We start from the raw sequence: 13796 nt of genomic DNA on the forward strand, positions 1-13796 counted from the left end.
CAAGTCACTTTACTTCACACTCCGTGGGTGATAATAAAAACATACTAGAACTGCAAAATATTGACAAGACAATTGATTTTGTCAAATGTTGCAAATACATTTGAATTTGCAAATCAACTTTGTCACCTAAATGGACCAAGTATGTGAGTGTGTGCTGCTAATGCTTCAAGTTCGGCATGAATTCATTTTAGAATAGTAGGGCAATAAGTCACGTTGAAAGTGAAAATGTGCTTTTGATATAAATTTCCTCTCAGCCTCCAGAGGAAAAAAAAAAAAAAATCCATATTAATATAAAAAAAACATTCTGCAGAAACTGTTGTGAACTGATAATTTAATATATGAAAGTAAGTAAGTAAAATTTATTTATATAGCACCTTTCACAGACAAGAATGGTCACAAAGTGCTTTACAGTCGGAACAAATAAAAGAAACAACAACAAATATAAATAAAGGGTAATTTCATCTAAATGAGAGAAATTAAAGGTGAGATTAAAGAGAGAGAGCAATCTCCAAACCTAATAGCCTGATGAGTTACACTCTTAAGTAGTAAAACATTAGCAAGGTACGCTGGTAGAGAACACACAGCAAAGAGAGTCAAATGAGATGGGATGGACAATGAAGTGAACAATGGCCATTTTGACTAGCAGAGTACAATAACGTCAGTGTTGTCAGCTACAAGTTATAGTGCTCTCTGCACGCCAATAGGGGCACTACTGACTTCTTATCTCTCATTCGTATACTCACACAGACCTAGTTTGCCTTTGGCCTCTCCTCATTTGGCCCCTTTTCCTACACGGTTATACGTTTAGCTATCTTGCTCTGAGTAAGGTCACTAGAAGGTAGCACGTTATGAGTGAAAATGTTCAGATAACCAAAGCTGATCACACTAATGATTCATAGGTCAAAATAACAGGGAACAGCTTATTCAAAAGCGTGACACATTGATGGGACACCTGTTCCAAACAAAAAGCTAAAGTGACTGAACAAGGCCATGGCACACAGTAGCATGGTTAAATCTTCATGGTCATTAGAAATGTTAGTTTGAATGTCTTAAAATAAGATAATGTGGAGAACAAGCACCAATGCATGGATAGTAGACTGTAAATTGAATTGCATCATTCTGTGAAATCTCAATTAAATGATAAATCAATGTTGTATTTCGTAGGGTACGAGTCACCTTGCTGCATGTGGTGTATCGCCATATCTTACCCTAAGTGTAAGGTGGCAGGGATTTCCCTAGCTGTTTGAGAGGCCATGTCGGGACATTGCCAACATGTTGGGCATGGGACTGAATATGGAAAATGAGAAACTTCTGCATGCCACAGATCGACATATTTTAGACTTTATGGTATTGAGAACAATTAGATTTCAAAACACTTTGCTTCCTATAGTTTCAAATGTTAATGCATGTATTATTTTGCACCAATTTCTTCTCCACGCTTCTCGGCTGACTAATGCCGGTGTCAGGGTTTGTTTCATCCAAGGCCTCCTAGTCAAATGTAAGACAATCAAAGCCAACTTCTAGAAAAAGCCAACTTGAGTTTAAATTTAAAATAAAAAAAATAAAAAACAGTAACTCCTAAACAGAATAAAACTACCACTCATATGCTTGGATTAGGCCATTTAACCTATACAATCTTAAATTCAAAAAAGGAATCTGAGATGTCACTACATGCGGATCACAATGGGGGTAATTTAACTTTGTGTCCTATCTACAGCTTAGTCCAGACCAACTGCCTCTTTAACAAACCAAGGCAGCCTTGAGGCTGAATGGGAGAAGAGTGCCTCAACTTTTACCACAAGAAAAGAAAGAGAAGACAAACGGGAGAGAGACCAAATAGTGCTGAACATCTGTTGTGTGCTGTGTGTACGTGTGTGTGGTCGGGGCCTCTTATCTCTCCCTCTGTGGCCCACTAAACATGACTAGCTGCCATCTTGGCTCACAGACACAAGGTGGTGGGGGTAGCAGCTCCTGACTCTATAGCAGACAAGAGGAGGAAAAATAACGAACCAGCACACGATGTACTGAATGCGAATAAAACCACCATGTGAAAATGAATAGCGAAGTGTGTGTGTGTGTGTGATTTGGCGATACAACGCTTCGCGTTTTTTTTCCCCCAGAGATAGAGCAGCCAAAGTTACGTGAGAGCGACAGGGTGACCATTATGCAAGTTGACCGATTACAGAACACATAATGGAGAAAGAGGGCAAGCGACACACGAAATAAAGTTGCATTGAAAAGAAAGAAAAAGCACAACCGTTTGTGTATATGTTGCTGTAACTAGTGAGAAGTGCATGGGCAGGTGCTTTGAGTGTTTTCGCCCGTCCACATAATGTAACAAGTGTAGCCGCAGAGGTTACCAAACTTCGGTCGCTGGATACAATGTAACATTACAAACAAGCTCTCATAACAAAAGCCGAAACACGGAAAGGACGTCCTTTGCCTTTTAACCTCGACAAAAAGTGAAGCGAAAATGCGGAAAGTTAATTTCCTTGCTCAAGAGCTATGCTTCGACCGATAACCGCCCCGAGCAGGTTACTAGCTAGCTCGGGGGGGGGGGCTAAAAAAGTGGTCTTCGGCCGTACACAATGGGGAAGAGAGCTGGCTAGCAGAACTTCGGTGTCCTAGCGCTGGGCTAACCTCCAGCGGCTAGCACGGCTAATTAGCCTATCAGCGGTATTTCGCACGTCGTTCCGGACCAGGGAACGCTTCGCTCATCTCGGTTTTTATTAAAGTAAAACACTTTTCTCGCTACTCCGAAGCTGTACACGAGGACGAGAGGCTGTTTCGGACATTTAAATGGGTTTTGGTAATATAAAACGTGGAAAAACACGATTGTATGGAATGACCGCCTGGCCTCACTGCCCCCACCCCCCCTCTCCTCCACTGCTCTGTCCCTTCCGTCCAATAAACTAGCGACTACTACGGACACTTCACAGTGTCCCCTTACAAAAAACACACGTATTTAGTGGAAATACAACTATTATTTTCTACTTTGTGCAGAAACGTTTTAACCATAGGCTACTCTGGCGAAGCGTTTTTGGCAATATATGCCAAGTATTGTCCGCTGGGAATCTCACTCAGAGAGCTCCGCTCATTCAGTCGGCCAGTGACTCACCTCTACGCTCGAGCCACCTCGTGTCTCCTAGAAGCTTCAACACAATTAGCTAACAGGGCTAACACTTACACTTTAAAACTGCATTAAGTCAATATTTTATTTTACAAAATTCAACAAGTTGTCAAGGGAAAGGACTCCGAAACGGAGAGGGTCTCCGTGCAGTGCAGGAGATTTTTCTTTCCACTTTTCAACTATCTACGGGACTGTTGTGCGTGTGTGGGAGCGATGCAGCGGGTGGCAAAGCTAAACTTGCTATTGTTAGCATGTCGGCATGGCAGCTACATAGACCTTCAATGACTTTCTGCTCAAATGAGTAAATAAAACAGAAGCTAAATAAACCAGCAGTGTTAAACATAAGCTTTCCATTGAGTTAGCCCTGAATGAAATGCCAATCGGGCTGAAACCCCAACTCGCACGACTGATTAAAGAGTGCGATTGCGTTGGAAAAGTATGGAAAACTTACTATGAAGATAGCCTGTAATATAAACGGGTTTGATTCAGGATCAGTGGTTAATATGAAACCCTCACATTCGTATTCAATTATGCTCGACAAAATTTAAAATGCACTCATTCAAAAGGAGGATTTGTTAGCTTACCCAACAAGCTCGGTCACTTCGGGCTTTTTATCAAATCAACTCCTCGTTAGTAGGGTTAGTATCTCCGCTTGCTTGAAAAAAAATCCACCGTGGTCCTTTTTCGTTTGAAATATAAATAAACAGAGGGAAAAAAAGTTCAAGTTTGTTATTCATGAAATATTTCTCCGGCGTGTCTCGCATCCGCGACCTCGCCAACGAGTGTGCGTTGCTCTTCTCTCCTTTGTGTTAATTTCACTCAAATCGAGTTTAATCCGATCGATCCCTCGGCTGGTCGCGCTCCCGAGTCCTCCCCTCCAGACACTCGCTCACCTTCCTCGGCCAGGGGGGGCGCGCTCCCGAGAATCTCTCATAGAGATAAACAGGCGGCGTGCGCGGTCACTGACCCCGCCGTGCCCGTGTGACGCTTTCTGTGAGTTCTTGTTGAGAGGATTGTAAAAAAATAAAGGCTACATGGGCGTCCGTTTGACTAGGGTTTGGTGTTTAGAACTGTAAGTCAAAATTGGATGGTTTTTTTTTATTTATTGTTATAAATAATAGAAAAGAAAGATACGATAAGACAAGAAACAAGAAACCTGTTTGAAAGTCTAATACAAACCGATATCAAGAGAGCTCTGTTCTGTTTTAGTTACCCGTTTGTTATGATGACCAAGTTAGGTCGGGTTGGGTGTAGCCTAATCTATATTAGCCGGATAGCTCTGCTATTCTGCTGTTTTAGGTGTTAAAGGTTTATGTTGTGAATGAAATGACTGCAGTAAAATCAAAATGAATTATGAAATATCACTAACAGTGGCTTTAAACTTTTTTTTTTTTTTTAGTTATAATGACCACCCAGAACTCTTTTAGGGACCATGTGACAAACCATGTGCAAACAGGAAAAGTGCCAAGCCAACAGGAGCAGGAAACTTCATTTGAGTGCTGATTATGACTGACACAAGTACAAGGTTACCTCTTTAATAGTGCTGTATATAGAATGCATCTGTCCGTTGTAAATGCTTTTTTTTTTTAACAATTAAAGGACAGGTTCACTTCATTTTTGTGTGCACATAAGTGTTGTCTTAAAGGGGAACTCCACCGATTTTACCAATCAAAAGTCTGTTTACAGGTGTTAGGACTGCATATGTGAAAAAGTCGTGTAAAGCCTTTTGCGGCTGCTAAATGTGCTAAATGTTCTCAAGTGATGTCACTCGAGTCAGCGTTGATCGGGGCTGAGGACTACAGGTATGAAAACAAAAACATCTGGGGATGTGGAGTCAGAAAGAAGTGAGCTCACCATACCTCTGTAGCCCACTCTTCATCTTTGCTTGAGGCTAGAGGCTACATTGGCTGTCACTAGCATAACACACTCTGAAAACGTGAATCAAGTCGTGTTGCATTGTGGGTAATGTAGCAGCCAAGGAGTATAAGCCTGGTTTGAATTTCATGTTGACTTTTTGTTTAATCAAAAGTCTAGTCTTAAGTGGACTGACCTAAAATGATGAAATGAAGATGCATGTGAGTGACCAGCAGTGATGCAGATGTCTCTGACACAATTAGTCATTTGCTTTTCATGACAATCTGGTCCTCAGAAGAGAGGCCTATATGCTGTAGGAAAAACAGAGTTACATGCTTTTCTCACTAGAAAATATTTTTTCTTTTACATGAAAGTCATCCACAGTATATTCTCTTAGCTAAGGAGGACCACACCAGTGTTTTCTGCATTTTGTCGCCCATTTACTAGAAATTATACACATTCTATATTTCTTCCAGATGTTTTTAAACATATTTCCCTCCCGTTCAGACAGCCCCTGGTTTCAGCTCATTTCAGTATGTTTTGAAAATCAACATGCAGAGACTTGAAAATTGCTTAAGTTAGGTTAGTCATCACCATGAACATCGTGTCTGCTTTTATATAAGACAGAGTTACGTCATCATAGTAATAATGAAGTTAAAAGTACAGATGTGAAAAGTCTAGACTGCATTACCAAAAGTTTTATTTTATTTGACTTTAAAGCTACTTACAGATACCTTATTATTGTCCTTTATACACTGTATATACATGCTACACTGTGTTTGCTGACACAGCGGAAGGACTGTTTTTCAAGGTAGAAAACATTTTTCTTTAAGCATTTTTAATGCACAGTAGATGATCACAGTTTTGTGTTATTTTTTTTCAGCTATTTAGTCTCCGGTTTATGTATTTAGTCACGTATTAATTCCCAACAACCATCTCCTGTTCAACTAACATGGCCCTCATGCATCTCAGCTCTGTGCAGAAATAAAACTTTTCCAGGGAAACTAGCTCACAACATCCCCATTTGGTACCCAACGATGGAAAGTTACAATTGCCTCACTATCTCTGCCCATTCCTCACAAGGTCCGAGAGCTTCCTGTTTAATAAAAAAAACACCATCTATAATCCTATTAAATTAGCAACACTTTTATAATTCCTCTTTGCACTTTGAAAAATTGTAGTGAAACCCAGCTGCCTGATGTTCATGGGAAAGCCAGCTGCCTGTTCTGAGATCTGAAGCCCAAACAGGCCATAACTCACCACAGCCACGCTGAAGCTACTCCTTCTGTGGACATAAAACTAATGAATGGGTCACGTGTATATTTTACCTTTGGTCTAGGGAGCTATTAAATATGACATGCTCAGATGTTGTGTTTTGTTAGTCATTGCCAGTACATCACAGTTAAATACTGATTAAACATACTTACTGTAATTCTTAAGGTGTGGTCTGTATGCTTTCCTTTTTCATCAGTGCAATCTGAGACCTGCAGTCGGCAGCATCCAGGCTGGAGGATTCCCTTATATTTCATAGTCCTTTTAAGTGTGTTAGTAAGTTTTACGTTAGTCGGATAGCTTTGCATCTGATGGCATTTTACCTGATAAATGTTGTGAAGGCTTGTGGTGGAAAAACTTGCCAAGACACTTTTTGTTTTAGTTTATATTTTTGAACTTGATTGTACTAGTTAAGGGGTTTGTGACTGGCAATATTACTCCTATGATCATAGACGCTCTGTATTTATTTGTATATTTTGCCCTGAAGTTCCAAACCAGAGGATCTGGTTCTGTTATTTTTCTGCACAACACTAGTATTGGTCATTCATTGTAGATGAAATTGTGTTTTCATTTCATTTCTGTTATCCAACATGGCTTAGGAGGTACTAGAAATGTAACATTTCTACAAGACTTGTTCATGTTGTTGATAGTGTAATGGTAAAATAATAATGTACAACCATCAGGGGACTTCTGCAAATAAAGGGGCAGTTCATGCAAAAACGTTTCCTAGAGCTACCTTTTATAGCAGAAATACGTAGTCCCTAGAAACACTGTTGACAGCGAGGTCTGTAATTTATCAATTCAATTTAATTCAATTCAATTTTATTTATAGTATCAAATCATAACAAGAGTTATCTCGAGACACTTTACAGATAGAGTAGGTCTAGACCACACTCTATAATTTACAAAGCCCCAACAATTCTAGTAATTCCCCCAAGAGCAAGCATTAGCAGTGGCTGTTGCGACAGTGGCGAGGAAAAACTCCCTTTTAGGAAGAAACCTCGGCAGACCCAGACTCTAGAGTAACTGGGGCACAGTTCCTGGAAATAAATGCTAGAGTTGATTTTTTTTTTAATGTAATTTTTAATAACGCTGTAGGCCTTTTTCACGGCAGACATTTTGACATAAGATAGCAGGAAAACCCCAGGTGTAATTCATATTAATAAGGGTTTACCTCGTGCCAACATGAGGCTCACATTTGTGTCTTTGAGTGAAATGTCTTGACAACAATTAGATGGATTGCCATGGAGCTTGATACACACATTTGTTTCTCCCTCAGGAGGAATTTTAATGACCTTTGGGATCCCTTAACTTTTCATCCAGCACCATTATCAGGTTGATGTTAATTTCTCAAAAATAATTCCTACTTAGCAAAACTAGTGGCATTCCTATCAGCAGCATTGATTTTTGTCTAGTTATATTTAGCAAATGTTATCATGCTAAAAAGCTAAAGTAAGATGGTAAACTTTAGCATGTTAGCATGCAACTCAGAGCACCACGGTGCCTAAGCACAGCGTCACAAAGCGGCTGGCTGTGGAAGCTTTGTCGTTTCCAGGACCTAAGTGGTTTTAAATGTGCGCTGGAGGCGTTTCCTGATGAACTAAAGAGCTAGCTAAAACGCAGATGTCAACGCTGGAGGATGCACACCACCAGGCTAAGGGAGTCTTCACTACCCAAGAGGTATTACTGTCCGCGGCTTGTTATTGATCTTTAAAGCATTGGCATTATTTATGAACCATTAATAATGACAGCCATTATAGTTGAAGCTTATAAACCCTTCATAAAGTGTGCCTAAAATCAGGGTGCAGCCATATGGCTAGTGAATGTTCAAACTTTACCAGCCACCCAATAGATTAACAGTTTTTTTGTTTGGCTGGTGAGTGAAGCAAATCTACCAGCTGCTTACATATTTTACCAGCATTTGGCTGGTGGATGGTGCTAATTTTCAACCCTGGGCCTAATTAGAAAAGGTACCAAATGCCCCTATAGTTCACCGGCTCCAGCGCTGCATGCTAGGGGAGCGTGCCTATGTTCCCACATTTCTAAGAATCCTTTTTTTTTTTTCACTGAAAATTAGGCCCACAGTTCCCACATTTCCTTTTTCATAAATTTGTATCATATTTTATCCCCCTAACCCTAAAAACTCTTGTGGGAGGATAGGGCTTAAATTGAAGACCTAATTTTGAAAATGTCCTAGAAATGTGGGAACATAGGGCTGTGGGAACATAGGGCAGACCCCCATGCTAGCATGCTTATAGTAGCTTTCCAGCTAACACATTTACATACACTGATGTCCCAAAATAGTGACGTATTCCTGCAAATGTAGAGTAGAGCATTGCTAAAAAGCTCATTCGCATAACACCGAACCGTTCCCATTTTTCACAACCCAAGATGTAGTCTTATCCATGGCTTATTGATCAAAGCATTGGTAAATTATTTATGAACCATTAATAAATATGGTTGAAACTCATAAACAGTTAATACCAAATGACCCTATAATTCACTGGCTCCAGCACTTCATGCTAGCATGTAAAATGCCTTTAGTGGCCTCCCAGCTAACAAGTTTACATACACTGATGCCCCAAAAACATAAATGGTATTCCTGCAGCTGTACAGTAGAGCATTGCTAAAAAGCTCATGCACGTACACCGAACCTATCCTGACTACACATGAGTTAAAAAATGTTTCATTCATTACGCAGGCTCTCAGTCTGGCTGACCTTCATCAGGGAATACAATCTCCATGACTGCTGAAGGTCGAATGGCACGGATCCAAGAGCGCACAAGTCCCTCCCTGCTCATTTTAATGGATAAATCAGATAAAACAGCATGTGGACCCATTAGGATTCATTCATTCATTCATTCATTCATTCATTCATTACGTACACCGAAAAGTCAGCACGAGCAGGCCCGGGTGGCCAAAAAAAACATGACAGAAAATACAAATGCGGTTTTTCTTTTTCAAACACTGTATTTTTCCATCTCCACATAACCATCAAAATGACATGTTTAGAGTTTAGAATGTTTTATTATAGTTTATTGTGATAGCATTTTCATTTTTTCTTTTTTTTAAGTTTTGTTTTTTCCAAAGAACAAACACAGCAAATAACGTTGAGGGGGGAGGGGGGAGGGGCAGGAAGAGCGAGACAGGAGGGGCCACATAGATAAGATAGCTAGATCAATCCATAGATAGATAGATAGATAGATAGATGCATCAGGTTTGGCTTGATCCCCCCCCTGTAACCCCTCTGGGTCCACACACGCACGCACGCACGCACGCATACACACACACACACACACACACATACATACACACTACATTTTGCTTTACAAAGAATAATCATCATCAGAATAAGATTAATAACTGTCTGAATATATCTAAGAATAAAAAAAGAAAGGAAAAAAAAGAAGAGAACGTACTGCCGAGGAAAACAGATTCACTCGTACTGCTGTGAAACCAAAAAACTCCCGACAGTTATACAGTTAGCCTTGAGAGGAAACAGCTAGGTTAGATAAACAGAAATGTATGTATGCATCATATACGTATGCATGCATATACTGTATGCAGGCTGGGTGTGTGTGCGCATGGAGGAGATGGAAAAAAATAAAATAAAAATAAATGCCAACATGTGGGGCTGGATTAATTTCAAATGCCCCCAACAAAATTCAAACCAGGCCTGTTTCTATGACTTTACATATCTCTTAAGGGTGTATCTATGCATGAGCAATGCATCGTCGACTAGCTAGTTAGTGGTAAAATGCCTATCTGCACATAAAGGGTCAGTTTGATTCATTTTAGCAGCTGTCCAAATCTCTCAGGGGTGGAGTTAAGGCAGGCAGCTGATTTCAGGACAACTACACGGGCTGTTGATTCTGTTTCTCGTTTTTTTGTTGTTGACAAAACACAGGTAAACCCAATAATTTGGCATTAGAAAATAGATACAGAGCTAACGTTACCGAACAGTTTGAGAAAGAGAGAAAGAGAGAGGAGGAGTGGGGATGAGAGGGGAGGATGAGCAATACGTAACTGAAGTAATAAAATAGGATCATAACAATAAAATGGTGCATATTACATTGGGGATCTCGAAGCGAAAACAAAATTTGCAGCAGTCATCGATCAAGCTCTAAACAGTATACATTATATATCTGCCAGCTAATTCACGGTGTAAATCTTTGCTTGCTTAAAAGGGAGACGCCTTGACATTTTCAGTTGGAGTCGGTTCTCCACCAGGGACTCTGAATGCCTCTACACGGTCCTGTTAACACCCTGTTATCATTCATACTTGTCATTTAAAAGAAAGGGCATGACCAACCCTAATGTATCAGGGCGACTCAATACCTTTGGGTTTAAATGAGAATTGTTAAAAATGCGAAAAAGCTGCTTGAAGGTCCAGTATGTTTTTTTTTTTGTTTTGTTTTTTCTTCCAGCCCTGGTAAAGAAATAACTAGACCACAACAAAACACCTAGCTTCACCTTAAACGGCCCAAAAAAAAGCTACAGAAACCTAAATAGCCATATATACACAAAAATGTGCCTGATAAATATAGTCAACAAGAAAGTCGTGATTTCCAACAACTGTCCTCTTTCTACTTCTTTACTTCATAATGGCGGCCGCTGCTCTCAATGTCCCTTAACGTTTCTTTGACTTTCCTTTCTGTCGTTCCCAAAAGGATCCATTTTCACACTCAACAGTTTGGTCTTTTATTCTCTCTCCAGACAATTTAAAACACGTTTTAAGCCACAACCAGTTTGTAGTGTTCATTAAATACAAATCATCTGCAAGTCAACATAAAGGAAACAAAGACAGAGAGAGAGAACAAAACAACATGGCGAAAAAGAGGGAAAGGTAGCACAAAAAAAAACATAATAATTTGCACTTTGTTTTTATGGACAGAAGATACAGAATGACTTGAATGCCTCCTAAACCCTCCCAAACGGACATACTGGAATACCTATATCGTCCCTATACACACACACACAGGCACAGCATGAAAACTGACTCGACATGTAGAAACATGCCCTGCTATCTACGTGCTGCGTCATATTTTTGTTTTTTTTTAACGTTTCATGGTTTATTCCATACAGTCAGTTGTTAAGAGTGCGTTTAATCTCTAACCATGTTGTTACTGAACATATACCTTTTTTTTATGATTCTGAGATAAAGTCATATCCCAACAACAACCTCATGAATTAGGAGGAGTATGTAAATTAAACTGCTGGAACAGAAGTCTTCACATTCCAGCATGTTTTTTTTAGTTTTTTTTAATAAAAAGATAAAAATCCATTTATCTAACCAAAAAAAAAAAAAAAAAAAAAAGAAGAAAGAATTTGGTGGCTAACCCTGCAGGTGAGACTGACTGTCCTTGTAAGACTGTAGGAAGTCAGGTTGATTTATGGGGACACAGCCCCTAGACCCTCGGGTATGATCAAGGGACTGAGGAAAGACATGGCTGATAGAGAGAGAGAGAAAAAGGACACAGAGGGATGGATGGATGGATGGATGAAAGAATGGAGCGGTAGCGAGAGAAAGGTTAACAAACTGTTAGTGAGCCTGGACAGTTCTGTAGAAACGCAAGGGAGAGTCGGAGAGGGCGAGGAGGAGGAGGAGGAGGAAGGGTTGGGGTTGGAGGGAGGTGGTGTGTTTTGGGGCTTCAGCAGCAGCCCCCTCCAGCCTGTTGGCCTCCCTGGCTACCGGTCAGTGTGGAGTTGGTGGTAGGATGCTGGGGTCCAATCTTAATACCATTAGCCTGTGTGGAGACAAAGACATCCAGAATAAGATAGAGATTAGGTTAGGAAAAACAAACAAACGGCACAGTGGGAAAACAGATCATGTCAATAAAAAAGTGACTAAATCTGTTGGTTAATAAGAAAGTGTGTTCTTTTGTGGAAAAACCCGTCCCGTCCTTACGTTTCATCCTGCAATTCTTTATGGGCAAGTACATTTTCTACAATCATTTGTAAATTATTCCTGCATGAAACTGGGTTTAAAGTGCTCATATTCTGCTCATTTTCATGTTCATTTTCATGTTCCTCATTGTATTTAGAGGTTATATCAGAATAGGTTTACATGGTTTAATTTTCATAAAACACCAGATTTGTGTTGGTAATGCCAGTACCCTAGTGAGACTGGGTACTTCTTCAAAACATAGGATCACCCGTGTGTCTGGTCTAAAAATGAGGCCGTCATGTACAGTCTGCTGTGTGGGCTGTACTTGACGGTCACTTGGAAGCGACAGGGTATACCCAATGCAAAGTGGACGGGGGGGGGGTGACCAGGTGGAGGTTCAAGGGGGTCCCAACAGCAAATCTTTGCCCCGGGGCCGTCTAAAGCTGCTTAAACACCGACCAGACGGCCGACTGTCGGCAGAAAAGGCAGTCGGGCTGATCAGTCTCCCCAAGTTGGTCAAAAAATAAATAAATCGCTCGGAACACACCGAAGCGACGAGACGTAATACGTCTCCATAACAGCAGGCGGCGCTAATCTGTATTGTTGCCCAAAAAAATTAAGCCGGCAGCTGATTGGACGAACGCGTCACGTGGGTCTGTTTCCTCTGGAAATTCAAAGACAGACCGTCACGGCGGCTCGTTCAGAATACGATCTCCCATTTTACTAAAATAGTTCACCGAGAGAGAAATAGGCCGTGCAGTTTTCATTTCAGATCGCCAAAGGTCAGTTTAAAAGACTTTCGTCAGATTTTGAGAGACTCTAGTCACGCTCGTTCCGCTCCCCGTTTCCGGGTTAGCGCTCCACCAATCAGATGGGTCATTTTAGTCCGACTGCCGGCAGTGCCCGCCCCGCCTATTATACATGTCAAATCGGCCAAAATGAAGTTGGACGGACGACGGCACGGAACACACCGAACAGACTCGAGTCACTGACCTCGCCAGACTGTCCTACGGCCGATTATCGGCTTAGTGTGTCTCGGGCCTTAAAGGGATACGCCACCGTTGGTTGAAATAGTTCTTATCACGGTCTCCCCTAGCTGTAGATAGGTGGGGTCTCCCCTAGCTGTAGATAGGTGGGGTCTCCTCTAGCTGTAGATAGGTGGGGTCTCCTCTAGCTGTAGATAGGTGGGGTCTCCTCTAGCTGTAGATAGGTGGGGTCTCCTCTAGCTGTAGATAGGTGGGGTCTCCTCTAGCTGTAGATAGGTGGGGTCTCCTCTAGCTGTAGATAGGTGGGGTCTCCCCTAGCTGTAGATAGGTGGGGTCTCCTCTAGCTGTAGATAGGTGGGGTCTCCTCTAGCTGTAGATAGGTGGGGTCTCCCCTAGCTGTAGATAGGTGGGGTCTCCCCTAGCTGTAGATAGGTCTGTAGATAGGTGGGGTTCCCCTAGCGATAGGTGGGGTCTCCTCTAGCTGTAGATAGGTGGGGTCTCCTCTAGCTGTAGATAGGTGGGGTCTCCCCTAGCTGTAGATAGGTGGGGGTCTCCTCTAGCTGTAGATAGGTGGGGTCTCCTCTAGCTGTAGATAGGTGGGGTCTCCCTTAGCTGTAGATAGGTGGGGTCTCCTCTAGCTGTAGATAGGTGGGGTCTCCTCTAGCTG

General features: G+C 41.4%; 2 protein-coding genes across 2 annotated transcripts in view; both read right to left on the minus strand.

Moving 5' to 3' along the window:
* Positions 1-4033, minus strand: part of chd7 (chromodomain helicase DNA binding protein 7) — an 80489-nt gene extending 76456 nt beyond the window's left edge. Inside the window, exon 1 of the mRNA XM_039816406.1 lies at positions 3715-4033. The gene's annotated coding sequence lies outside the window, so the exon portion shown is untranslated. The remainder of the gene's footprint in view (positions 1-3714) is intronic.
* A 6015-nt stretch (positions 4034-10048) lies between these two features.
* Positions 10049-13796, minus strand: part of rab2a (RAB2A, member RAS oncogene family) — a 30130-nt gene continuing 26382 nt past the window's right edge. Inside the window, exon 8 of the mRNA XM_039815633.1 lies at positions 10049-12003. Within this exon, the coding sequence (XP_039671567.1) occupies positions 11908-12003 (96 nt within the window). The 3' untranslated portion in view covers positions 10049-11907. The remainder of the gene's footprint in view (positions 12004-13796) is intronic.

The sequence above is a fragment of the Perca fluviatilis genome, chromosome 11, assembly GCF_010015445.1.
Source record: "Perca fluviatilis chromosome 11, GENO_Pfluv_1.0, whole genome shotgun sequence".
Taxonomy (NCBI): domain Eukaryota; kingdom Metazoa; phylum Chordata; class Actinopteri; order Perciformes; family Percidae; genus Perca; species Perca fluviatilis.